The sequence below is a fragment of the Corvus hawaiiensis genome, chromosome 9 (assembly GCF_020740725.1).
Source record: "Corvus hawaiiensis isolate bCorHaw1 chromosome 9, bCorHaw1.pri.cur, whole genome shotgun sequence".
Lineage (NCBI taxonomy): Eukaryota > Metazoa > Chordata > Aves > Passeriformes > Corvidae > Corvus > Corvus hawaiiensis.
In genome coordinates, this window is record NC_063221.1 from 16442107 (window position 1) to 16467913 (window position 25807).

Consider the following 25807-nt stretch of genomic DNA (forward strand, 5'->3'; position numbering starts at 1 on the left):
ATTTACACAGTAGGCAATAGAACCAGAAATTCCTAATGATGGAAAGTACACAGTAAATTGACTTTCAATATAACCTCTATATAGCATGAAGTTTCAGCTTCAGAGTAAACATGCTAATGTATGCATGCCTACTCGTGCCTGGACACTGACTAAGATACAACAGCTTAATGCTCTCCCTTTCCAGGAACTAATACCTTATTTCACAATTATGAAAAACAAAAGCAATGTGGCATACTCTTTGAATTGCATAGTACTGCACAAGTGACTGAAATTTCTAGTGCCCTACCACGAGAACTAGAATTCCTATGAGAACATTTTGCATAGTCTATGTTCTATAACCATTGATTCAACTTTCTCCTATTCATAATAGAGGTACATTCTGGGTCTACTCCTTCCCAAAGCTGGAACCCCTCTTTTCATCCCAGCCTTCAACACCACAGCCTACTGTTACTTTTCCTCTCCAGTTTGTGCTCATAGTGATAATTTTCTAATCTGCTCTGGGTGCAGCAGAAGTTACTTTTGTTTCCCCAGCAATCAAAACAATTGCAATCAAAAACACTGATTAATTTCTGACATATTTACAGCATGCGTTTATGCCACAAGGAGGACCATAAAGAAGGTAGTGACAAGATGCTGGGGGAAAAAATAATAAGCAGAATGTTAAAAGTAACTTTAAAAAGTTTAAAAAAAGTAAAGACACGCTTCCCAACAGAATGCACAATGCTACAAGTTCTAGCAGCTTTTCATAGTGGAACTGTTCTGCATAACTGTGATCCCAAGTTTTATCACTTTAAAGTGGGTATAAATTCCCCACCTTTTTTGCTGCCTTCTCCCAATCCTGACTACCCCACACAGGAAACTGCTTTTCCTCCCCTCTGTACCAAGCAGCTAACCTGTCAAATCCTGTTCTTCAAATCCTTCTTCCTGTTGCAAAGTGTCCCACCACTTCTGAACACAAAGATCTCACCTCCAGCTTGTCACCTTTGGTGTCTTATCCGTTGTTGTTTTACCTCTAATGCTGACACCAGGCAGGTGCCGTAAACCGTACAGTGACTTACACTGAGTAGCTCTTCAGTCTTAAGCACGACTATAACATAATCCCACCCTACTTTAAACCCCTCTTTTTTATTTCTTCCCCTCTCTTGTCACTATGGAGTAACAATGATGTGCTATTGTATTCAACTGCATCTTAGCAAGTTTTTATGTTCAACTTTGAATATCACACTCCCTTTGAGAAAAGCATTAGAGCAACTTCATTAAAACCCAGCCCTACATTTCCATGAATTACATCGGTGTGCCAGCTCTGGGCCCTGGCTTTTGGCTTTGCCAAGCCACAGAACACTTGTCTGCACGGAACAGCTCGACACTGCACACGCAAGACCATCTCAAAGGTTACTGAGCTGCGGCACATAGGTCACACTGTACACCAAGAATAAAAGCTGAACCCCTTCACCTCTTTACGGCGTGCTGTTACTACAGATAGCATCTCCTCTCGGGGTGGGAAGAGCCTGGGGACGATGGCTGTAGGAGGCTGCGCTGAAGGCTCTCCTCAGGGCCGAGCGCGCGGGGCGGCTTCCCGCCTTGCCGGCCTCGCGCCGCCGCCCGCGGGCACGTGACGCCGCCGCCCGCGGGCACGAAGCGGCCCCGCGGGCACGAGGCGGCCCCGCGCCCAGCCCCGCTAGCACCGGCCCTACCGGGCCCCGCGGGCGGAGCGGGCTGTGCGAGCGCTCACGGCCCCCGCTAACGCCGGCCCCTGCCATGATCCGCGACCCGCCAGGTCCCGGCCAAGGCTGCTGCCCGCGCACCCTCCAGGGACAGAGCTAAACCGGCACAAGGCTTCGCTGGGAGCCTCGGGTCATCTTCTGCACCGCTCGCTGGGCAGCGTCCGCGTCCCGCTTCCCCCGTCCTCACCCGCGGCATGAATCAATTCGCCCGTCCAGCCGAGATCCGGGAAGGCAGAGGATGCACTTCAGGCACGAACTGGTTTTGCAAAACACGAAACACAACCGGTTTCGTACAATTTCTCCTCTAATTGTTTGAGAAAACTGACAGCCCAGGAGCCGGAGGTCCGTTCCCGGTTCCCGTGCAGCACCCACCCTCACACGATTATATGCTGGATTTAGCATTTGCTTTGTTAACTCATTTGATTTATTTATTTCTGCTGAAGGGGTTTAACCTGATTAGGAAGCAGTGGGTGAGAAAGAGCCGTCCGCAGGTGGGCTGAGCACAAGGGCTCAGCAGGGTGCCTCCCGCAGGATAGTCCCGAGCGGAGCCGCTCGGCGCCCGGCAGCGCATCCCGCATCCAGCTTCCCAGAAGGCTGCAAGCACCCTCCGAACGGAGATTACCACGCCTTACAGCCCACAGCAGCACCTGTATGCATTTTGAATTTAGATGTATAACGACGAACGTGTATTTTCTTGTAACCAGGTCACAATTATTTATGAGCGTTACTAGTAATTTAATGTGTTCTGGTGCTTTCATTACACAGTCAAAGCGGTGTGTAGCAAGGTAAACGAAAGGGCATGAATTTATCATCCCATTTCAGAGGCAAACGAGAAAGACTGTTTTGCAAAAAGTAACAGTGAGTCAACGAAGACGCATACAAGAAATCACAACTAGTTATTCTAATCTGGTTATTTCTACTGATTCCAGCATTGATTCTCGAAGCTGAAGGCGTGAATGATTTTCAGAGTAATCAACCTAAGGTGCAGCAAGGCGGTACATAGATGCCGTAAATAAAACTGCTGCGCCCAGCACCAGGAACTTTCCGGCAAAAATGCAGGTGTCAGTCGTGTTCTTCAGCTTTCTTTTGTGTCACAGTAAAGCATCACTCAGTTGTTGGACAGCTTTACTCGAGGTGGTGTTCGCTTGCTTATTTAGATTTTGGGAAGTTAGGTTAATCCTATGAACCGTAGGGACTCACAGGCACCAAGTGGCTAATTTTTCTGTAAATGCTTCGGGGCTAGTGGTGAAAAAAAAGCACCTGGTCTCAAAGCCAGCATGCTCCTGAGCGTGAGGAAGGCTGAAGTTTGCTTCTGTCACGTCCGACTTCAGTCTCAGTCGTTTCTGAACGGGAAATTGTGTTAAACCTCGACTCGCTCACTGCAGAGCCGCACTTTAGGCGGCCCTACAGTCACCGAAACGAAGTTTCTGATGGCCTGAGATGTCTGAGAGCGAAGCCCATAACCACGTCAGAAAGATACCGAACACCCGAGCCTGACTTCCTGACTGCATTAGGAATCCGAGACTAAACCTGGAAAACTATGTTTTCGGGTCGTGTGTGTGCGTAAAGCAAAGCGAACCTTTTTCTTTTTGCGGAAGGGAGCAGGCTTCCCCGTTGCGCAACGCGGGAGTCTCCACAGGCGCAGGATGCTGCCTGACGCGAATCCCCGCTACCGTGTTCGTCTCCGGTGCCCCACGGATCCTCCCCGGGTTAGAACCTGAGCACCGGCACGCAGACGACGAGGGCCATCTCTTCCCACTTGCCTGGCTCCGCTCTGCTTTCGCCTTAATGTTTGAATCGCTGTCAAGCGACAGTAGCCGGAGGGAGGGGTGGGGGGGGGCATCTCGCCTACCCCTTCCATATTTAACCATTACCTAAATCCGAAGGGAAATGAGCAAACCTCTAGGCTTGGGTCTTAAGGTATTTTCAGCGCCGTTGGGCGTATTTATCCCAGAAGAGTTTTCCACAACAAGTTATTTCTAGGCTAGGAGAGGTCTCCGTCGCCCAGGACCCGGCCTTAGTCCCGATTACAACGCCACGCACGGCCCGATGGCGGCGGGACATGCGTCCGGGCCAAGGGCAGGCATGCGGCGCGGAGCGGGCTCAGCAGGGCGAGCGCCGGCTGCCCTAGCCCCTGCCCTCTGCCCGCCCGAGTCAATCTGTGTTTTGAATCTGTGACTTGTTCTCGTTGCGGAAGTCGAAGGGGATCCAAGAATAGTTCAGATAGATGTGTGTAATTTCTAAAACAGAACCCCGAGAGAAACGAAGCGCCCGATTCCAGAATGACACTTCGGTATCACTTCAGCGAGCTCTGTGAGGTGGAATACGGTAAGACGTTTTCATTTAAGGAAAACTGAGAGAGAAACAGAGGAGGGGAACACTAGTGATTTGTGAGGTTTGGGCGCTTTTTAAAATTTTTCTTCTTTCTTTTCTTTTTTTTTTTTTTTTTTTTTTGCAGAAGCTCCTAACTAACGCTCAGGAAGTGGAATTTGTGGTTTAGGGGGCCGAGCTCTGAAGGAGTCGAGAGAAACAGAAAAGTAAAAAAAAAAAAGCCAACTCAAGCACCATTGCTCCTTAAAGGGAGGCTAAATTTAAAGTCACCCAAACTAGCACGCTGCCGCGCATCCCCCGTCCGCAGCCCAGCTTCCTTCGCCCCTCCAAATGGGTAAGCGTTCTCGCTTCTCTCGCCTCGCGTGGGCAGCTGCCGGCGGGCGGGCCGGGGCGGCAGCGACCCCTCTCCTCTCGGCTGGGACCCCGCGCCGCTCCGGCCCTGACTCAGCCGCGGGGCCCGGGGCGGCGCCAGCCCCGCGCCCCCGCAGCGGCGGCCGCCGGGCGGGCGCGGCCAACGAGCCGGGGCAGGCGGCGGCCAGGTGGGCTGCGGGACTCGCCTTCCCACGGGCCCGGCCCCTGCCTGGCCATCTACGGCCTTGGGAAGCCGGCGGCGCCTCCGCGGCGTGACTTTTGGAGGGAAACACGCGGCAGAAACGGCGCCGGCGCCCGGAGCCCCTAACGGCTGCGGCCGTTGCTTGTCGGGGCGCGGGGGGCGGGGGGGTAACACATTATCGGGCCGCTTTGATTTCTCTGCCCCTTTCCTGCGGGCCCGCTGGCCGCTAGCCCCAGCTCAAGGATGAACGCAGGCACAGGTGGGTCTGGGCAGCAACTCTACCACCCGGCGCTGTGCCCGGGGGCGGCGCCTCACCAGCGGCGCTGAGCGGCCCTGCCCCTGTCGGGCGCGGACGGGCCGGAGCTTTGTGGCGCAGCCAGTGCCGCCACCTGCGGGACAGTTCCTGGGCCCCTGCTGACGGGCTAGGCTCCTTCCCTCTCTTCCCCGTTTGTACACCCGAGGCCACTGACGGGAGAATAAAAAAAAAAAGAAAAGCAACTCGCCGAAGTCCCCCCAAATAATGTGGATTAAACTCGCTATTTGCAAAGTCAAGTGTAACGGCAGAGGCGGCCCCGTGCTGTACGGGCTCGAATGAACCTCTCCGGCCTTCGCCCGAGGAGTCGGTTCGGGGTAGTTTTGTTTAACCCGATCCCCCCCCGACTCCCCGCAGGTTTCCCACCTCGTATCCTTTCCCCGCCCCGGCTTTCGGTGCCCGCAGCTGCAAGGTGGTGCGGCGGAGACAGCTGCGGGCTCCAGGAGAGATTCGTTTTGTTCGTTTTCGTGTTATCGTTGTTCGCGCGGAATGGGTGAATCAGTCCCTCCGACAGCAACAGCCTCTCAGGCGCCAGATTTAGGCTGTCGGGTTTGTAATGACTCTCCCTCCCGTCCCGGTAACAACCCCGCGCTGGTCAGCCAGTCCAGGGTGGCGGGACCTGATACGCTGTTTCGGAGGGGATATTTGTTGGCGCCGCTTTTGCCGTGGCTGCCGGCGCGGGGGCAAACACGAAGGCGCGGTGCGCCCACTTGGCCGAGTGCGGATACGCTCCCTTGAAGAACGGGATAACACCCGACCGCGCCCCCCAGCTCCCTCAGCCCCCGCTTGTCCGAAGAACGGTGCCCAGCTGCTGTTGCCAGTTTCCCGCAATCCGGCAGCGGCCCCAACGCCACGGTGGGAGGGAGGGGGGTAAAAGGCGTTGGGTGGGGGTGGTTGGCGGCTGAGTTGTCTGCGCTCCTGGAAGAGGGGGCGAGGCAAGCGGGGCCGGGGGCGGTGGCCGGAGCCACCTGCGCGCTGCCACCTGGCGCGCCGCCCCTGGCGAGCGGCCCCTCCTGGCCGGCGCCCCCGGCCCTCACCGGCCGGCTCGGCGCCTTCCCGCAGGTCGCCTCCCCGCCGCCGCCGCGCAGGAGACTCGGGGGTGACGCTCGCCGCCGCCGCCGTGCCCGGCTCTTGGAGAGGGAGTGCGGTCGTGCCCGCCGTGGCAGCACCCCACCATGCCGAGGTCCTTCCTAGTGAAGAGCAAGAAAGCGCACAGCTACCACCAGCCTCGCTCTGCCGACGAGGACTATAGCCTGCGGCTGGGGACGGTGCTAGCCCAGATCTGTGCAGGTAGGAGTTCCTCGGTCGCAGCCTCGCTCTGAGACAGCCCACCCGTCCGGCATCACCCCGGTGTCCGCGGCACCGGGCGGTCGCTGTGCAGCCCCTGCGGGACGCCGGAGGGGCTGATGCGAGCTTGGAGAGAGTCGGGCATCAAACTCGGGTGGGAGCGGGCGGCTGCGGGAGGTGGCTGGCTCCCACCGCAGACCCACATTGAGGAGTTCCCTCTTCTCCTTTGCCCTTCAGACAGCAAGATCCCCGAGGACACGGAGATGTGCCGCACCGCCCTGCCCGATCCGGAGCCTTCCCAGGGGCACTTTTCCCCGGAATCCCACCTTACCGAGGCTGCCGATGGCACCTCCGAGTCGTCACCCAGCTGCGAGGGCAGTGTCTGCGACAGAGTGTCCGAGTTCGAGGATTTCTGGAGACCTCCCTCGCCCTCTGTCTCGCCAGGTAAGGACCGGGGCGATCAGCGCTCAGCGAGGGTCCGGCTGTGTGTCCGTGCTCGTGCCGTGGGTCAGTGGAGCATGTATCTCATGCCTAGGTGCCACCACCACAAACGAGTAGAAGGGACAGATTTGCGTGTCCCTTTTCTTAATTATTGTTATTTCCCCCCCCCAGATTTTCCAGAATCTATTCCTTCCACTCGTTTTCAGGTTACTCTTTCGGGTTGCTTTTCCAGCCCGTATCGTGCTGCTGAGGGAGCAGCGGGTGACAGGCTGTAGGAAAGTTGTCATGACATTGGGTGTTGATTTTTTGTTTAAAAGGTCCCAGCATTCTCCTACAGGCTCCTGCCTACACAGAGCCTGTAAGTCTTTTAAGACAGCACAGTCCATCTATATATCTGTAGTAAACAGCGTTGATTTTACATTTTGTACAACCTGCTAGACATTTTTCCTAACGCCCTTTCAGGTTATTTCTTGTTTCCTGCCTATAAAAAATAATCTGACTCTCCCTTCCCCCACCCCCCTCTCTTTTGCTATTTGTGGTTTTTTGTTTTTTGGGTTTTTTTATGTTTGTTTGTTTTTCTTTTCTAAAAACACATTTGTAAAAACCAGAGGAGAAAAAAATAATGATGGTCAGATTTAAACACCCCAAATCCAGGAAACTCACACTTATGGCTACAGCGCCTGTCTCTAGCTCCCTTGTCCTGCCTTTGATGTGGTTGGAGCAGTGGGAGATGCTGTCCCTAGCCTGGCACAAACACTTATCTCGTTTAAAAATACAGTGGTGTCATTTTAGAACAAAAATACGTATATATATATAAAACCACTTTTTAGTGCCTCGATTAAAAAATGACAGCTGGAAAAAAGGACAGTTTTAATCTTGATGAAGGAAAAATTATGTCAGCTTTACAGACTGACAGCAGACACTAGCAAACGAATACTTAGTCCCGGTTTGCCACCGTTTCCCACTTCGTCTTTACAGTGTCCTTGCATATGAATGGCTAATTGTAATGATGTGGATTTGCATTTTTAAAGCCTCATCGTCTTTCAAGAGTCCTAAACTCCTTTGAGGGAACATTCAAAATGCTGTCCAGCATCAGCCACAGGACATTTTCAGTCTGTGCAAACAACAGACCAGACCAAATGCAGCAATGCAGAAGTCTCTCTTCTGATAATATTTCTGCACAGACTGTAGCAACGTGTGTAATTTTTGTTCTAATGAACTTGTCCTGCTCCTTCTTTCCCAAATAACTACAATTTTTGCACAGAAAACAGATAATTTTCACAGGGTGTCAAAAAGACAGATGTAAAATAGAGCAGGTATTTTACCAGGTCGTCTCTGCCTTTTCCTCCTTCCCACTCATTTCTTCCCTCACTGTGGGATTCATTAGCTCCCAGCTAACCATCAGGCTGGCCAGGGAAGATAGTTTTACAAAATGAGGATGATGTCCCCAGATCAAGATTTTTCAAGGTGTGTTGGGCAGTCCTGGGGCTGTCTGATCCCATTCACAGGAGGTCTGGGAAGGTAAGGGACTTCAAGTACTGTAAGAGCTTTATTAAATGAATCTCAGTGCATTGAGAGAGGTGCTGTTATATTAATGATGTAGGCAGTGGCAACAGGATTAGATAGTTGGGCTTTCTCCCACAGCTCCCCTCCTCCAGCCCCTCTGCCTTCCAGCTGCTTTGTCAGATTCAGTGTGAAGCTGGAATTTGTGTCTAGGTCACTTCTGCAAGATGCAGTGGTGAGAGATGTATTCCTGCAATTGTATCTGGATGTGGCACAGTTTTTGTGCTTTGCCAGGCAGAGCAGATGAGAAGTGATGTTTCTAAATCATGCTGAGGGCAGGTGTGGTGAGTGGTACTACTGCTTGTGTATCTCTAGAAGTGAACATAGGTGCAGGTCACTTCAGTATGCAGTGAAAGCTGTATTTCACTTTTGTCTTTGAGTGCTGTGCTGCTGATGTAGACGGTCATACAACATACAGACATAATACCTGTTAACTCCATCAGTGCAAATCACTTTGTTATTTAACCTCACTTTCTACATGTATCTGTAATCACATGCATTTGCATATGCAGAAGGTGCATGGGAGCTCAGTGCAGCAGTATTAGTATCTCCTGATGAGCCTGTTGATGCTGCAGAAGGAAAGAGACTTTTACTGGGTATAATAGAGTTGTGTAGAAAGTGTGGTGTTTTGTGTTAGAGGACACTCAAATCTCTCTTTGCTGTGCATATCAATCTGTTCCCAACCAGTTAAGGTTGAGTTTGTCTTACCTTCAAAAACAAGCATTGATTTTTTTTTTTCTCCCAGAAGTAATCTATGTGACAGCTGCACAGAATTTCTCGGAAAACGAGGGAAAATATTTCTCTCCAGCACTGTTCCCCCCTAGATGCTGTGGAGAAGAGGCACACACAGAAGTGCCCTGCAGTGTGGCAGAGCAGGGTTTGCAGGTTGCTTTGCCACTGGGCTAGGTTAGCTTGAGTATAATCTGAGTGACTGCCCTGCATTTGTGCTTGAGAGGGCTCCAAAGCATGTGAGGTGATGGAAGGAACATTGCACGCAAACTGATCTGTGGTGCAATGTTCACCGTATACTGTATTGCCAATTCCAAGGGCTCAAAAATCAGGTCAAGCTTCCCTTTCCTCTCACTCAATGAACTGGCTCAGAAATCAAGATTGTAAGTAATACCTTATGGATATTCAGTTCTAGTGTTGAAATATTGAGGGTTTATGTTTCCATGTTTTTCTTACAGCTTGAGCTAGAAGTTGACTTTAAAAGGAAAAAAAAAGTTATAACAAGAACAAACAAAAGCAAAGTTGAGGACTTGATGAAATCATGCCATTTTAAGAGCTGGGACTTCAAGATAGGTTTGAATTTTGCGATAAAATCGTGAGAGATGGCAACACTGAAACTGGTTGCAAAGATACAAGATAGATGATGTGACGCTGACCACAACTTTGCAGTCAGTGCAGAACAGGAAAAATCATGCTGAACACCATGTCAGCTAATTTGATTTCATCACTCTCTTCAAATGTCCCAGCTGGTATGTGTGCATATATTTCCAACCAAAAGACTGCTAATGTCAGTGGAAGAATTTGAGACTGTTGACTGTTAACATCTGAAGTTATGTAAAAGATAGGAAAAAGTCAAGTCATTCAAAGCTCAGTTTTACCCTCATTTTCTACTACCTCCTGTAACCTCTCCGTGACCACTCCCCTATCCAAATGGATAGCCTAACACATCATGCCTTCTTTCCCTAGTCCACTCCCATTTATCTTGGTTTGCCAAAGGCTGAAAAAGCCATGGGAGCTGACATGAATAAGTAAGAGAGCAATTGTGGGTGGACAAGTTTTTGCTTAAGGGGGCTTACTTTGGAAGCCCAAGTTATAAGGGATGCCGATATCTCCATGAAGGTATCAGCACTTCAGTAGTTAATTGATTCATCTCTTCCTTGGCTCACTGAAACTGTTGGCCAGTGGAGACATTTGACTCTCCCAGTGCTGCTGCCTGTTATGATGAGGAGTGAAAGCAGTGCTCCTCGGGCATTAATCAGCATCTCTGGCAGACACAGTTGGGGTCTGGTGCTTCATGTTCCATGCCCAGCTGTGCTTTTCTCCATGTGAGGCTCCTTGAGCATTGGTGTCTTTAGACACTCCTTTCAAAGGCTGTGCTCCTGCCATTGCATCACTCTGCTGTGGGCACTCAAGTGTGATTCATGTGGTGCCCACTGCATTGTTCAGATGCCACTGCTGAAGGTGACCCTCTTAGAGCCTGCTGAAGCCATTTGAGCTTGTCCTGGTGGAAATTTGCTTTGATTATGACTGCTAGGAAAATTGTTTTGTGTCTTCAGGTGTTAATGTGGCCCATCCTGATGATTTTACAAAGCTCTCTGTTTTAGGTGGACTCAGTTTCTTTTTATGGAGAACCCCAGAGCAATCTGAAACAGCAATGATTTTCTTTCAGATGAGGAGTAATTTTAGTTTACTTTTTTTCTGAAAAAGTGAAGCATAACATGCAAGCTCCTCAAAAGGGGTTACTTATTTAAGTTACGCTGTGGTATATTTATGGTCAGTTGTGGCATGAAGTTTAGAGACTAGTTTTGGGCATTAAATTGTGCAACAAGATGTTTTTCATTTTGTTTACCAGGTAAATCTCTGCACGTTTGCCCTGTCTGGCACCTCTGTAGTGATATATTTGCCAGATGTGTGTGTGGGATCTCCACCAGAGCTTAAACATGTGGAATGTCAGCTTTGATGTCCATCTTGGGACACGGTAGCTACACGTTTCCAAGAAGCTGCAGATAAAACTATCGGAAGTTGCAGACGGAGTTGTTTAGAGTCTTGCTAGTCAGATCAGTGAATACATACCCAGGCATCCAGAGATGGAGGTAGACAAAATTGGTGTCGGCTTTAACTAATTTGGCTGGGACATCGGGTAAGTAGGTAGGTACTGGACACTCAGACCCTAATGTGGAATATAAAATGTCCTCCCATTGAGATGAAAGGGCAGCCTCAAAGTGCAGTACAGGGGTCAGGCTCTGGATATAAGCCTGAGTGCTGAGACTGTTCTGCCTCATGATAATGTCTGGATTGTGAAGCTCACCAATTCCTATGCCCTTGTGTTTCCACAGCCTCGGAGAGATCTGTGTGTCCATCCCTAGACGAAGCACCTCCTTTCTCAGTGCCCTTCAAACCATACATGTGGAACAGCCTGGGTGGCTCCGAGCTCAGGCATCTTGTGCAAAGCTACAGGCCCTGCCCAACGCTGGAGCGGACCTCAGCCCTGGGGCTCTTCTGCGACCGAGGCTCCGAGCCCACCCTCTATGGTGCCGAGTGTAGCTCTTCCCTGGGACTGTATGGTGACTTCAGCTCCCCGGGCCCGGGGCTGTTTGAGCGGCCGCCAGCAGCAGCTCCTGGACTCTACGCTGAAACACAGCCTGGGCTGCAGCAGGAGAAAGGGCCAGGTGGCATCAAAGTGGAGTCGGACCTCTTGTGCCGCCCAGTGCTCATCAGTACTGGCTCTTACAAGTGTGTCAAGTGCAGCAAGGTAGGGATCCCTTTCTCCCCACACTGGGTATGACTCTCCCCCAGCCCTTTCTCCCTGGCAAACTTGACCCTGTGTACGCTCTTTCCTCAGGTCTTCTCCACACCCCATGGCCTTGAGGTACACGTGCGCCGCTCACATAGTGGCACGAGGCCCTTTGCCTGTGACATGTGTGGCAAGACCTTCGGCCACGCAGTCAGCCTGGAGCAGCATAAGGCCGTGCACTCGCAGGTGAGAGCAGGGTGGCTGCCAGGATGAACGGCTGGGGGCCGGGGCCAGCTGCTCTATTCGGCTGGCTGGGGAAGCCATGAAGGCAAATACAGGGCAAGGAGGGAAAGACCTAGACTGAGGAGGGGAAGAGAATGTGGTAGGGCTGCAGTGCGTACTTGTAGGTGAAGAATATGCTGGCAATCAGAGGAAAGGGTGGCCAGTTAGTGAGCAAAGGAGCAAATCAGGTAATTAAAGAACACAGGCTTTGTTTCCATTCTTCAGACCTTTCATGCCATCTGTATTAAGCAATGGGCACTTTTGGCACTCCAGAAGTACCAGAATAATAAATGTTCACTCTCAGAGCTGGAAATTGTAATGCAGATGTGGGCTTTTTTTTTTAACAGCTAAAGCAACTCAGTGTGCTTTCTTGTGATGCAGCTCTCCTCATTCTTTCTCCTCCCTCCTCCAAAGAAGTGAGTCTTCCCTTGTTTGTAGTAATTTTTGTCAGTGCAGGGAACATCTGAACGACCAGTCAGGTACAGAGCACTGACTTCACCCATCTCGACACACTGAGTCACACACCAAAAGAATATGGTAGTTAATTTTGGTAGGAGGACTTGTAACATTTTCCACCTGCTGATACTATGCCATATTTCCCCTTCCCCACCCACTTGACCTGGCAAATCTTCCTTCTTCAGATTGGCTTCTGGAGAATAGAGTTACAGCAATGTTTTTTTGCTCTTTAGTTTATAATTTCATGAGTGTGCAATCAGCAGAGCAGACAATGAACGGAGATATCTCATTATCCATTAAACAATGGTGAAAAGGGCACCACTGCATAATGTGTCCATGGAAGGGACAGCATTCTGGGGAGAGTGCATCAAAAGCCAAATGAAGAAGGTGGTTGTGTGAAAGCACAGAAGAAAGAGGAAGGTACAATGGAAGTTAAGGGATGGAAAAAAGAGATGGTATATGGTATAAGAAAGTGGTGGAGAGGAGTGTGTGAGGGAGAAGTGAGAGACAGTAAGGTCTTAATGCATTTGTTTTTATATGTTGAAGTAGTAAACTGAAAAGCTGTTTGTCCCAGGTGCTCTACATACCTTCCACTTGAATTTTCATGGAACTACAGATAAGCAGTTGTTACTATGCCAGGACTCAGTCTGCCACAGGGATTTCCCAAGAGACCCAAGCAGCCCTTGGCACCCACTTTCCTGTGTACAATGGAGAGGTGGCCTCTGAACAGTGCTGCAGCTGTTGGGCTTCCCAGTAGAGTGATCGTGTCTCTGGCCCCTGATAAAATGTGTTGGCAGACTCTGCCCCGTCCATTGGGGCTGCTCCCACCTGGCCATTCCTGCCAGCAGGAAGAGCTGTTCAATTAAATTTTAGTAAGGAACAGTGCACAGCACTAGGAGAGGATGCATTCTCTTTTTTATCATGTGGTGCTGCTATCAAGCCAGTGTTATCATCTGTGTAGGCCAGTCCAGCTCTCTGGGAAGTGTAAGTTCTTGATAAGGCAGAAGGGGCAACACTGATGTGCTGCTGGGCAGTTTGCTGCTGATGGGATCATTGGTGTGATGTAATGTGTGTGTCTGGGCTCATCTCTCTGCAGGAACGCAGCTTTGATTGTAAGATTTGTGGCAAGAGTTTTAAGAGATCTTCTACTCTGTCCACCCACCTGCTCATCCACTCAGACACCCGACCCTATCCGTGCCAGTACTGTGGGAAGCGGTTCCACCAGAAATCTGATATGAAGAAACACACCTTCATTCACACAGGTCAGCCCTGCAGCTGCTGGTGTCAGCCCCAACATGAGGGCGGGTCTCTGAAGCAGTTTCTCTGCAGCAGTCCATTCCTCCTCAGCTGGGACAAGGCACACACCTCCCTATTCTTCTCACTGCCCCACTCCTATTCATGGTATCTGAGCTGTACTTGGGCAAAGGAAAGTGATCTGAATGAGGTTTAATGAACAGCAGCTGCAAAATAACCTACAAAAATCCTCGCAATCCAATCAGTGTTCCCTTAATAGGATCCACCAATGTTTATTCAAAGGGCTTTTGTGTAAGATGATTTGTAGAGTATTATATTCGTGTAGCCTTGATTTACAGCTGAGGTCCCGGGAAAATGACAGGTGAATTTGATTACAGCATTACTTTTTGCAGGATCTACCAATTTACAATAGGAACAACAGGAGGCTCCTCCTCTAGATCAAACACTAAACTGGAGGGCCTAGGTCTTAGTCTAAATATTTGTTTAGAGATAGTCTGCACTTCCACCTGGACTTTCTGAGAAATGGCTGCAGTTTGATACAGAATGGAAGGAGAGGTGCAGAGTTCTCAAGTTTCACTGTTAGTAATAAACATGGAAACTAATATAAAGTACAGGTGAATCACCGAAGGAAATTGTTTCAAAAATATCATTCAGTGAGAGAAGGCACGTTTATCAGAAATCATTAAAAGAAAATATTGCGCTTCAGATCTGCACAATTCACTTAAAATAGAGGGAAATGAATGATGTGTAAGACATGGAAGAATTTATAGACATGAAATAGCAGTTGTAGTGGCCAAACCCAAGGTTCAGATGACCAAAATCCTTTTTCCTGATAGTGGCCACTAGCAGGTATAAAGGATGAAGCCTAAGAAGGGCAAATACGTAGAAAGATAGCACTATATGTAGCACTGCTTGGCTGTGACTTTCCTAGGTGACAAGCAGTGCAATAAATGTTACTTATAAAGATTTTTCACTGACGGTTGCTGGATGAAAATGAACTATTTATGAAGTAATACAAGAAGTATTTCCATAGTAACGTTTTCAAATGAGGCTTGATTAAGTAGAATTTCGACAAATTTTGAATCAGTCAGATTATTTTATTGTGAGATCAGAAACTGTGCCTGGGCTTTTAAATTGCTAAGATAAAAGCAGGTACTTAACTGAATCAGGGATTCCTTTCATATACTTGTGAAATGAGCCTTCAGCACATTTTGTATTATTTTTTTGATTCTAAGAATCTGATCTTCAAACATCCAGAGAGTTTGTTGTTCCCAGCTGAAGCCAGCGGGCTCTGCAGGTGCAAAGCCACTCTGAAAATGTGGCTTGGTATTGTGGTTGGGTTCCCTTTTATTTGTTACTTGATAATAAACAGTATGAAAATACACTTAGATCATGCTCCCATGGAGTTTTGCCACTGACTCCTCTGTAGAAGTTCCAGAGGCTGTATTCATTCCCATTTACATTATTTGCCTGCAGGAGAACTTCAGGGCTCTGACTACTAGCATTTCATGTGGGGAACAGAGAGAGCAGGTGTCTGGATGAACCGTGCCCTTCAGGATGCACTTAGTGGCCCTTATACCTCCCTTGGGGACAGACCCCAGATCACTGTATTTGTTCTAACATCCAGCTACCAATTCCACCTGCCCCCATGCTGATGGTATAGTAATCGATGTCAGGCATCCATCACTTTTCCAGGAGTTCCTCATGTTCCTAGGACACAAAGCCAGTTTAAATTGCACAGAGTCCATGCAGACAAATACATTCACAAGGTGTGGTGTCCTGAGAGCACTCTGTGCTTCAGGCTGCTCCCAGGACTATACTGGGCTGGTGGAGGTGCAGCCAAGTCCAGGCCTGCTCAGCTGCAGTGGAGGCTCAGCTTTTGCTCTCTCTGGGGCTCCCAACTGCAGTTTTTTTTGTAAGAATGACTTCATAGGTAATCACACAGAAATCTCTTTGATCAACTGTAAGGCTCAGTGTATATTTGCTGTGGTCCCACGTAAGCAGCCTGTTGCCTCTTTCACAGCCTCTCTCTTTCCCACCTTCTGCTTGCAGGTGAGAAGCCTCACAAGTGCCAGGTGTGTGGAAAAGCCTTTAGTCAGAGCTCCAACCTCATCACCCACAGTCGGAAGCACACAGGCTTCAAGCCCTTTGGCTGTGATCTGTGTGGCAAAGGCTTCCAACGAAAGGTGGATTTACGGAGACACCGGGAGACACAGCACGGCCTGAAATGAGTCCAAACTACAATACAGAAAGCGCCTACAACACTATGAGAACAGACTCCCTTGGCTTCCCTGCTGGACCCAAGCCCTGTCTTGAACAAAGACCCTGGCATTACCTTTCTGAACAGGAGCTCAAAGAGGAAAGAAGAAGACAGAGCCATGCGTTGACAGCTCAACTTGAATGACTGTGAAAAGGGAAAGTAAAGGCTGGGGTTTCTCTCTTTCTCTTCCCCTTGTTTCTGAAATAACACTGAAAAATTAACCTTTTAGATATAAAGCCTAATACTCCAAGGACGGATAAGCTACCAAATATCTGCAAGCTGGAAAATATTTCTCCCATGGCCATGGCAAACCCCTTCAAGTTTTCAGTAGCTTGAATCAGCTGGCAGAGAAACTTGGGTATAACCGTGTTTACATGGGGTAATGACGGAGAGCCATCAGTACCTGCCCTGGTTGAGTTCAGCGCTGAATGGGTTCACTCTTGGATGATTTCCTGTCAGGAAAACCTGGAGGATCAGGACTGTGCAGTTTGACATCTTGCTGGTTTTTAACCAAAGGTACCAGCTTGCGTCCAATCCTGCTCTCAGTTGTTTTGGTGCAAATCAGGAGCTGCATTAACACAGAGGTCCTTTTTATCGTCCCTGAGTCATCTCTCTGTCTGTGCAAGGCCCGACTGCCAGTGTTTGAAGCATGGAGGGTTACTTCTTCCTACGTCCACTAGGGAGAAGGAAGCTTGTGGAAGACCAGTGGAAAAGCCAAATTATGCCTTAGAACTAGAAACCAATCCAGCAAGTGATCCTGCTTGAGAAGGGCAGGAGCACCAGGGAGGCACAGACTTTCTGTTGAGAACCATTACTGGCTTCTACACTCTGGGCTTGTTCTAATAACTGGAAAATAGCTACTCAATAGCATCATCTGTATATTTGTTTCTGGTTTTTTAGTTTTTAAAGGGAAACTTTCTGAGGTGGGCAGGACTTACTATAAAAGTATAATTTACCTAATTTGCCTTAAACAACTCTGCATGTACCTCAGTTAAAAAAAGCTGGTTTTACTTTGTTGACAAGTTTGTAAATGTCCTTATTTAGATTTTATGGAGTGTCTTACATTTCTTGGTACATATTTATTAGAACAATGTTTTAAGTTAATAAAGTATTGAGGATGGTCCAGAATGATTTTGATTTAATATGTAACTGCATATTTGTGAATGTCAGACATTACAACAATATACCACAGTGATTGTCAGGGATGCAGCATCCAAGGAGGGAATGCAGGCACAAGGGCTGTATTTGTCCAATTCCCACTGATTTCAGATTTTGAAGACTGGGGTACACCATGGCTAGGACTATTAACCATAAAAGGGTTTAAAGGGGAAACAGCAGTTCCAAGGTTCTGCAGGCAGCCAGAAGTCCCTGCTTAGCCCAGGAGCAACTTGAAGGTCTCCCGTAAGATTAAATGTCTGTGCCTGGGAGTTTGCAGGGACACCTGAGCAGCAGGTGCATCATTTGTACTTAAGCCTGTTGGGACTTACAGTACAGCCTTTTACCTGCCTGCCCTGTCAGCAGGGCTGGCTCCATCTGGCAGTTGCAGCCCATACAAAAGAGAAGCAGGAGGATGATAGAGGGGTCCCTTGTCCTTTTACCAGCAAAGCACAGCATGGTAGCCTGGGTTTTTACATGTGCATGTAATCTTGTGTGCCCACACAGGTGTATATATATACACTCATGTTTCCAGCTTTGTACATTTATTCTGGACAAATCCAGTGAGAGGCCCCCTGTGCTCTGCTGGGCTGGCCCAGCCCTGGAGCACCCTGCCCACCCGAGGCCGGGGCACTCACCTGCCATGGTGCCACCAAAGTCGCCCTGTGCTTCTGCTTTCTGCCACCTTGAGAAGTTCCCCGCGGGGCCGCTCTGGCAGGCTGTGGCCGTGTCCCCGCGGGGCCGCCCTGGCAGGCTGTGGCCGTGTCCCCTTAGGGCCGCTCTGGCAGGCTGTGGCCGTGTCCCCTCAGGGCCGCCTTGGCAGGCTGTGGCCGTGTCCCCTTAGGGCCGCTCTGGCAGGCTGTGGCCGTGTCCCCTCAGGGCTCACCTGCTCGGGCCAGGCTGCGCTCTGCCCGTGGGGCTGCCCAGGCCGGGCTTCACAGGCCGAGCTCTCACTGAGCAGAAACGCAGCCACAATCACGGCAACCATGCCAAAGGGCTGTGGCATAGACAACGCAGGAGGTGCCAGGTGCTCTGAAGACCACATTAAGCCCATTATGCTGGGTTAATTAATGCAGAAGGTCAGTGCAGGAGACTCGGCGGTGATGTGGAAGGCCTATGATGCCCTGGGTCCTGCCTAGGCCAGGGGAGAGTCCAAGGAGTGGCACAGGTAGGCTTGGGACTGCCCCAGGGTGATGTTCAGTATTTATTTTACAGGGAAGCTGCTGTTATGGATGGAGTGAGTGCTGGCCAGGGGTTCTGGGTATGGGTTGCCTAGGGTGACGCAGTTGCCCCAGTCCCTCTGCCCTCAGGAGAGCCTTTCCTGCCAGGTGCAGCCTCCTTCCCTTTCTCCCTCTGGGCAGGCCTTACTCCAGCAGGCCCTGAGCAGATGCACTTGTTGGCCTTTACCTTTAAAATTACAATAGCAATGCGTGCTTTCCCCCTTGGAGCATCCCATTTCCAAACAGGGTAACTAGTGTGGTTTGAGTCCAGTGCTGTTCTGCTGGGTGGGGTGGGTGGCCAGGGAGGCAGCATGGACACAGCACAGGTGGCAAGAATGTTCTTTACGGGTAGAAACTCGCAGGTGTTTTATTGGTTTAAGTGTGTCTCCTCCCAGAGTAAGTTGCAGTTAGTGGTGTGTCTCAGGGCACCACTGTTGGGCCATGGCTCAGACCCAACCCCCCTGAAATGTTTGTGCGTGGCTTCATGGGAGGGTGTTCCCATGTCCCCAGCCCTGCCTGCATGAGTGCCAGCTGCTGGTTTGGGTGAAATGCAGCTACCCATGGGGAAAAGTCATGGCTTTAAGGTGGGGAATGGAAATGAAGAAGAGGAAAAGAAGATTTATCTGGGGAGAATCAGAACAGGCTACTGAGAGGTTGTGGAGCAAGTCTGAAGATTGGAAATATCTCTCTCAATGTTATTACTGTGTGCCATTAAAAATGCATTATGCATATTACATGACCCATTATTCATGAAGCAGGTTCCATACCTTTTGTTTGCCAGAGTAACAGTAGAAAGGGTAAGGAGAGACACTGGAGCACACCTTTGTTTCTTTCTGTAAATTTTTAATGACACCTCTAGCTAACCAGTTGGTGAAGCTCAGTTCCTGCATAAAAGTGGAAAGGCAGAGCTATCTACGGGACAACTAAGCCTTTCAGAAGCTAATTTGAGCTTGTGTTCATCCACACCATCAATGATTAAATTACCTATCAAGTGTGCAGAGCTATCAGGATTCAGGGCATTGAAAAACAAGGTGAATTTATCTGATTGATTTAAAAGACATAGGCGGAATAAGCGGGTTATAAAAAGAAAAGGTCTATTCCTTATAGATATTACAGAAGTACTTCTCTGGCAAGATAAAGAGCTTTTTACTTTGCTTCCAAAAGTTGTTTTGCCTGCACAGAAAAAAAGTTTATTAGTCAGAATCAAAATACTTTATCCAAATCAGTTAGCAGGCTGAATTAATTCATGAGGCAGAAACAAAGCACCTTATTAGGTTCCATCTGTATGCCAAACAGAGATGTTTAAAATTAAAATATGCAAACATCATCTGTGTTTTCTATACAGTCAGTTTCCAAAAGCTGATAGTAACACTCAGATTGGATATTACAACACAAGTCAGAGAGCAGCTCTTCTGGGTCTTGCTCCTTCCTCAAGCAAAACATTTGTTGCAGTTGATGGGGGGAGGGAGGAAGAGGTTTCTAGAATAAGCCTTGGGTGAAAGATTGCGAGACTCGTGCAACCCTACTTGCAAGCTCTGCTGCTGTTGCATGTTGCCAAAGGTCTCCTCCTCAAGTCTCTGCATTTTCCACCCATAAGAGAGAAAAACCAAACAGGTCAGTTGGATCAAATTCATCTCCAGCATAACCCCAGTTCACATCAGGAATGGATTTTGCCTTTACTATTTAAGATTTGGGTCTTACTCTAAATAGTGAAACACAGCTCAGCATACAGCCCTTTGAGGGAATTCTGATTTAGAAAAGCACTGAAATATGCATGTAAGTCAATGGAGTGTGTCTCTAGCAGAGACCTTACTAGATGCCTGCTCAGAGTTAAAATTCCAGAGATTTTCCCTGCTGAATCTTAAACCTTACTCCATTGCCAAGCCACATCCTGTCTGTCTATTTTCACCTGCAGTGGAGATGGCTTCTGAGAATGCCAAGGGTAATTTTTTTTTTAAATTGTCAATAGGCTAGTGGTAGTTTCCATATTTTTTCCTCCGAGTAATAAAGCAGTCTAAATAGATTTCAGGCACGTAAATATCTGTAATGCATTATAAGGCATGTAAAATGATGGAACCAGATTTGAAAAGATATTTGTGCATCTAAAGCTGCAGATATGTCTGACTGTGCATTGGGTATGGGTATCTGGTTTTGTATATGACTTCTTTACTGGGGGAAGAAAAATAAAAAAAAACCCAGCACGAGTCTCAGAATGCTTCTTGAGTCTGTGTCACACCAGTTTGTGATACACACACCATATGGACTGTAAAGACAGAGCACATAAATCTGAAAGAAATGTTTCCTACATTATAAAAATGCTGGCCACACCTTGTTGGAATAACGTTGCCTAACAGATTTACCTGGAACATGTGATAAAACTTTCAAATAAGTTGAAAGCAAACCACTTTTATGTGGTTGTTCCAACATGCTGCTTCTCATCTGCATTTTTGGTTCTTTTTTAGTAGAGGTGATGTGACAAAAGAATACTGAATAAGGCAAACATAGAAGGAAAATAATGTATCAAGTATTGAAATTATTTTCTTTTAGTACCATTAACCAACTTTCTGACACATGTGGGATCTCCCAGTCAGCTGGACACTACAGTGCATGGGGTACATCCACCCCAGCTCACCCAGACTCAGCTTCCCAAGGCACTGGCAGCATTTGCTGCAGCAGTGCTGGGCTCCTCTGCAGCTCAGCTGCTGGCTCGTGTTGCCAGCTCCCTCCATGGCACACGGGTCAGAGGTGGCTGCTCTGCCAGCATGCTGGCACTGGCTGGCAGGAGTGCAGCACAGCAGGTGTTGAAATGTTCCATTGTTGAGATGTTCCATTGATTTAGTTGCTGTAATAGGGGAAGCTGGCATTAAAGGGAAATTTTAATCCTCTGAGGTGACAGTTCATTATGATATAGAACTTATGTTTTACACTTTTTTTCCCCCCCTATGAATAATACATTCCTAAAACTCACTGATAGACTCAAGGGGTGAGTTCAAAGGGGAAAAAGAGGTATCAGTGCAAGAGACAAGAAACTAACTCCCAGTATTCAAAATAGTACACTCATCTGAAAAGAGGCAAAAATATGTTTTCAGTATTTCATATAGGAAAGTTTAAGTGTTGAAGTGAAGAGCCACAACAAGTGAATAGTATTTCATTACGTGGTCAGCCAGAAAAGAATAGACATTACTTTGGTCTAAACTGCTTTCAGGAACTCCTTCTAGCAATTAACTTTAACTGATTTAAGCCAAGGGATCTTATGTTGCCTGTTATACCTGCTAAATTTCCAATTTCACAAGCTGTCAGCTCTGCCTCTACTATTGCCCTTTGCCTCCCTGAAACACAGCAACATGGATAGGCAGGCAGGAGGGTGAGACCCAAAAAGGGAATGGGTGAAAAATAGTCTCGATCCTCTTTATGTAGCTGTTCTAACTCTTTGAGGTGCTGCAGGAATGATGGTTGCAGGTGTAGTCATCCCTTATTGCAAACCTGCCTGCAGTCAGGGAGCTCGGACCTTCTGGACCAGGATGCTCTTGCTCACACTGAGTAATAGTGAGTGTGAGTCAGGGTGCTGTCGCCTCAAGCTCTGAGAGCAAACAGCTGGGTCTTCCTGTGTGCTTGTGCTGGGCTTTGTGTTGCAGGGGTCTGACCTTTGCTGAGCTCTGCTGTGTACTCTATATATCTGCTGTCAGTTGGTTTTGGAATTATTTGTGTTTTCAGTAGCTTAAATTAACATTAATGGCAATTGAGAAGAGTCTCCTTCCTGTGTGATATTTCCACCATGGCTGAGGTGTTTTGCTTGTGAGCTCCTCTACTGAGCCAGGTAGCCTCACTCTCTTCAGCTTGTCAGCTGGGCCTGGCTCTGGCAGGGCTGACTGCTGTTGTTCCCTAGAGGGGTTTGGCAATCTTTGGATTCATTTCTGTGGCCAGTTGAGGCGGTGAGGCCGTTTGCCACCTCTCCCTTCATCCCAGGCGAGGGGGGTGATGTTCCAGCGGGTGTTTCCTTCCCAGTTTCCCCAGCCCAAGTTGCGTCACAGACCCTTGCAGGGATGGAAAAGAACGGTTGCGTTTATGGGAGGAAGGGGTTTTATGCAAGTGGAGTGAGCTCTGTCCTCTCTTACTTTTCCCTAAATTCTAAATATCTCTGTCTGAAACCTTTCACATCACTCACCGTACTCTGGGCAGACATGGGGCCATGGAAGAGCATGTGCCTGCTTAAGTGTGAAGTGCCTCAAACAGCTAGGCACCAAATAATTGCAGAAGGGGAGATGTTTGACAGTTACTTCTCTCTTCTGAGACTGCTGTGGTTTGGTTTTTAACTGTGGCTCTTTCCACTTGCCATTTGGATGTTGGTTTTGTTCCTCTGCATGTTCAGTTGCTGAAATCTCACGTTTGAGCAATTTTTTCTGTGAACTTCTGCATGTTGGAGAAGGCTGCCACAGCCTTTGTATTATTGATGCTCTGGCAAAGTTAAGGACTCCGGTTTTTTAGATCTCAGTAGTGGCTGGAGAAACAAGATGCTCTCTACAAAATAAAAGCATAAGGAGGCGTGGTTCTCACCCAGAAAATGTTGGATCCTATGGGTCCCATACAGTAAAGAGTAACACAAAAGGACAACTGCACCAGCTGAGTTGGGTTCTGCCACTGGTCATCTGAATCAGGGGAAACGCTGCAATTAAGCAGCATGACTGGATGTGCAGCATGTGTTACAGTGAGGGTGTCTGTTGGTGCTGGCAATGAGAGTCTTCTAGGTAAATCTTATTGCCCTCTCTCCAGTCTGTCTTCCTGTTAGATGTGTGGTGGGAATTCAGCTGACAATCACTGAAGCTCCCTGAGAGCACAAGTATTGGCAGGTGAATCATTTTCCAGTGATGGTACCAGTGACTCTTGGCCTGGCAATCCTGGAGCTCTTGTGCGCTTTGTTTTGCAGGGGGCCAAAAAGGGTAAAAACACCTGTCAACAACAATAAAAAGTTGTTTCCTTGTGCTTCATTTTCCTGACTAGTAGAAGCCAGTAAGTACCAGGCCTTGCTTTCTACCCAGAAAGCTGCTTCTCTTTCTGCGGCCAGGTTGCAGGCATTGTTGTGCTCTGCTGCTGCTGGGGGGTGACTCAGTGCCATGCGTCTTCCCGGCCCCCCATGCTGTGAGGGGTAAGTGTCACCTCTGTGTGAGAGCTGGTGGCAGTCAACTTTGCCAAGAGCTGGTTCCTGCTGTGGGCCCCCAGGCCAGCCAGCGCATGGCAAACACAGGCCTGTGATGGTGCAGCCCTGCTCCTGGCCTGACACGTCTGGCCTGTATTTTGGGTGCTCTGTTTCCTATTTCTTCAATCCCTTTATTCCAGAGGGGTGCTTTGATGTATATTGACAATAAAGGGTGGTAACTGAAATCGGGTTTATGGGCTAAAGGAGCTACAGTGCCCCTTTAGCACAGCCCACAGTAGCCAAGGATGTGATTAAAATCTCTGATCACCTTGATGTTGCAGCTGCCCAGTCATGCTTATGGGAGGTTTTGTGTTTTCCACAGCATAACAAAATATTTTGTCAACTTAAACACGTGTAAATGAGCCTAATTCCTCGTCTGTCAATAAGGAGGCTTTTCATTGTTAGCTCTGTAAAAGGCCTTGTTCATGGGACTGAGAATCTGACTTCATTTTATATGATTCCCTGAGGACTGAAACTCACTTCTGTTAGACAAAAATAAACTAAACTGTGCCTATGTGTAAAGGCTGGTCAGGGCAGAGGAGCAGGGGGAACAGGGAAGAAGCCATCAGTATAAGAAAATCATGGGCCAGAGGAGACTGTGTTTAGGTCCACCTGTCCATGGCATACAGAGACCTGCTAGAGACTCCTTGTGTGTGTTTGCAGTCCTATAAACTTGAAAGAGAAAATTCAAATAGGGTAATTGCACATCTTGCTAACAATGGTGCTCGGTTCTATGTTGTAACAGTGGTTGACAAAGAGGTGGAGGAAACTCTACCACAATACTGAGAGAAAATGCATGTGCAGCAAGTGCCTCTGGCACATCCAGGCTCTGGGCAGCAATAGCCATAAAGGTCAGGCTCAGGATTCATGGTATGGTGTTGGAGCGATTTAATTCCTCCACAGGAAACCCTTAAACACCTTGAAGGGGGACTATAACCTGAATATGACTTGAGAGATGGAGTACTCAAACGCATGCTGCGATCTGGAGGAATGAACCTTAGACTGAACTCACTCAGACACTCAGAGCTAAGAGCATGCTAGACTGTCAATAATTAGCTGGGGAGGGAGGTGTGAATCCCTATCAGTGGCTGGTGGGGATGATGGCTCAGAAGCCTCCAGGTATGAGGCATATTGACTGTAACATGTCTGAAGAGTTTCCTTGGCAGGGAGAAACCTCAAATGGCCTTTCTGGATTTACTGTTGCATTAGGAGGCTCTGCATGCTGCTGTGACACTGAGGCCTGAGCTTATCTACCTTACCACGAATACAGAGAAGTGTCTTTCTAGGGCTCCTCTAAAATAACCTTAGTTCCTGAACCTGTGATATGTTACTGTGAAGTGTCTTGGCCTCTGGTAATGAACTTGGAATTATTTTCAAGGAAACATATGGCCAAAGATTCATCTCTTTCCTAGTGCTGGTTTAACTGATCATGATGTTGAAACCAATCTGTAACTCCCCTTTTGGGAGGTGTGATGTCCTGCAGCTCTGTGTTATCAGACTGATTGCAAGCTTAGTGTCTAAGTAGTTTTCAGGGTTAGTTTTCTGCAGAGATTCACAGTAAGCCTGTAGGTAAGCTGTCTGGAAGGATGAGTTGGCTGCTGTAGTGGTCCTTCATGACCGGGAAAGTTCCAACACCCCTGAATTTCCAGTGGGGTTGGGAGGCAGTGCATTAGAGGTAGGTATATGTGTGGATCAGTATGTGGCTTGCTGGTTTTTCTTGCTCTGGGCAAAATCTGTTGACTGTTCAGAGGGCATAAGAGCCCCAGGTGTCAGGTGTTGTGTATCTGATGAAAAGATTCACTTGTGGAAAAAGACTCAGCAAAATGTTACTCTTGTACTTCTCAAGTGCTGTCTGGGTTGTGCTGCAGGCTCAGTTATTTTAAGAAAGGTGGTTAAAGAGCATTGCTATGAATTTCCAGTCCCGAAAGAATAATTGTGTTCTGTAAAAATTTCTACCAATTGAGTTTGGCCCTGAATGGTCCAACATATTTCACTAGGGTTTTTCCTGCAAATATACTGCTCTTCCTGCAAATATACTGAACAAAATTCTGTGTTTTTCCTTTTCTTCTATGCTTGCTTGGTGAATGCAGAAAAGAACCTCTTTTCACACTCCTGTTCCTTCTGAAAGACCCCCAAAATGAATGCACATCAACTCCCAAAATGAAAATATTGGATAGAAGGAATATCCATAGGTTACTGAATGGTGGTAAAGTGCTTTCCCTCCCTCTCCCAATTTGCATAAGCAAGCTCTGTGACTGCCAAAGTTGTACCTGACTGATGATTTTTAGCAGGAGAGAGTAGATGCACATGA

At 48.2% G+C, this 25807-nt stretch overlaps 1 protein-coding gene across 1 annotated transcript; it reads left to right on the top strand.

Moving 5' to 3' along the window:
* Positions 1 to 3141: 3141 nt before the first annotated feature.
* Positions 3142 to 17045, top strand: GFI1 (growth factor independent 1 transcriptional repressor). Its single transcript, XM_048313558.1, has 8 exons — positions 3142 to 4052; positions 4183 to 4389; positions 5984 to 6211; positions 6446 to 6652; positions 11278 to 11693; positions 11784 to 11921; positions 13510 to 13675; positions 15720 to 17045. The coding sequence occupies exons 3-8, from the start codon at positions 6097 to 6099 to the stop codon at positions 15896 to 15898; spliced, it is 1221 nt and encodes a 406-aa protein (XP_048169515.1). The 5' UTR covers positions 3142 to 4052; positions 4183 to 4389; positions 5984 to 6096; the 3' UTR covers positions 15899 to 17045.
* Positions 17046 to 25807: the final 8762 nt, after the last annotated feature.

Excerpts from the sequence above, each read along its gene's own strand:
- GFI1 (XM_048313558.1), top strand. The coding sequence starts at position 6,097 with ATGCCGAGGTCCTTCCTAGTGAAGAGCAAGAAAGCGCACAGCTACCAC. Across the intron at positions 6,653-11,277 it reads CTCGCCCTCTGTCTCGCCAG|CCTCGGAGAGATCTGTGTGT; the intron begins GTAAGGACCGGG and ends GTGTTTCCACAG. Across the intron at positions 13,676-15,719 it reads ACACACCTTCATTCACACAG|GTGAGAAGCCTCACAAGTGC; the intron begins GTCAGCCCTGCA and ends TTCTGCTTGCAG.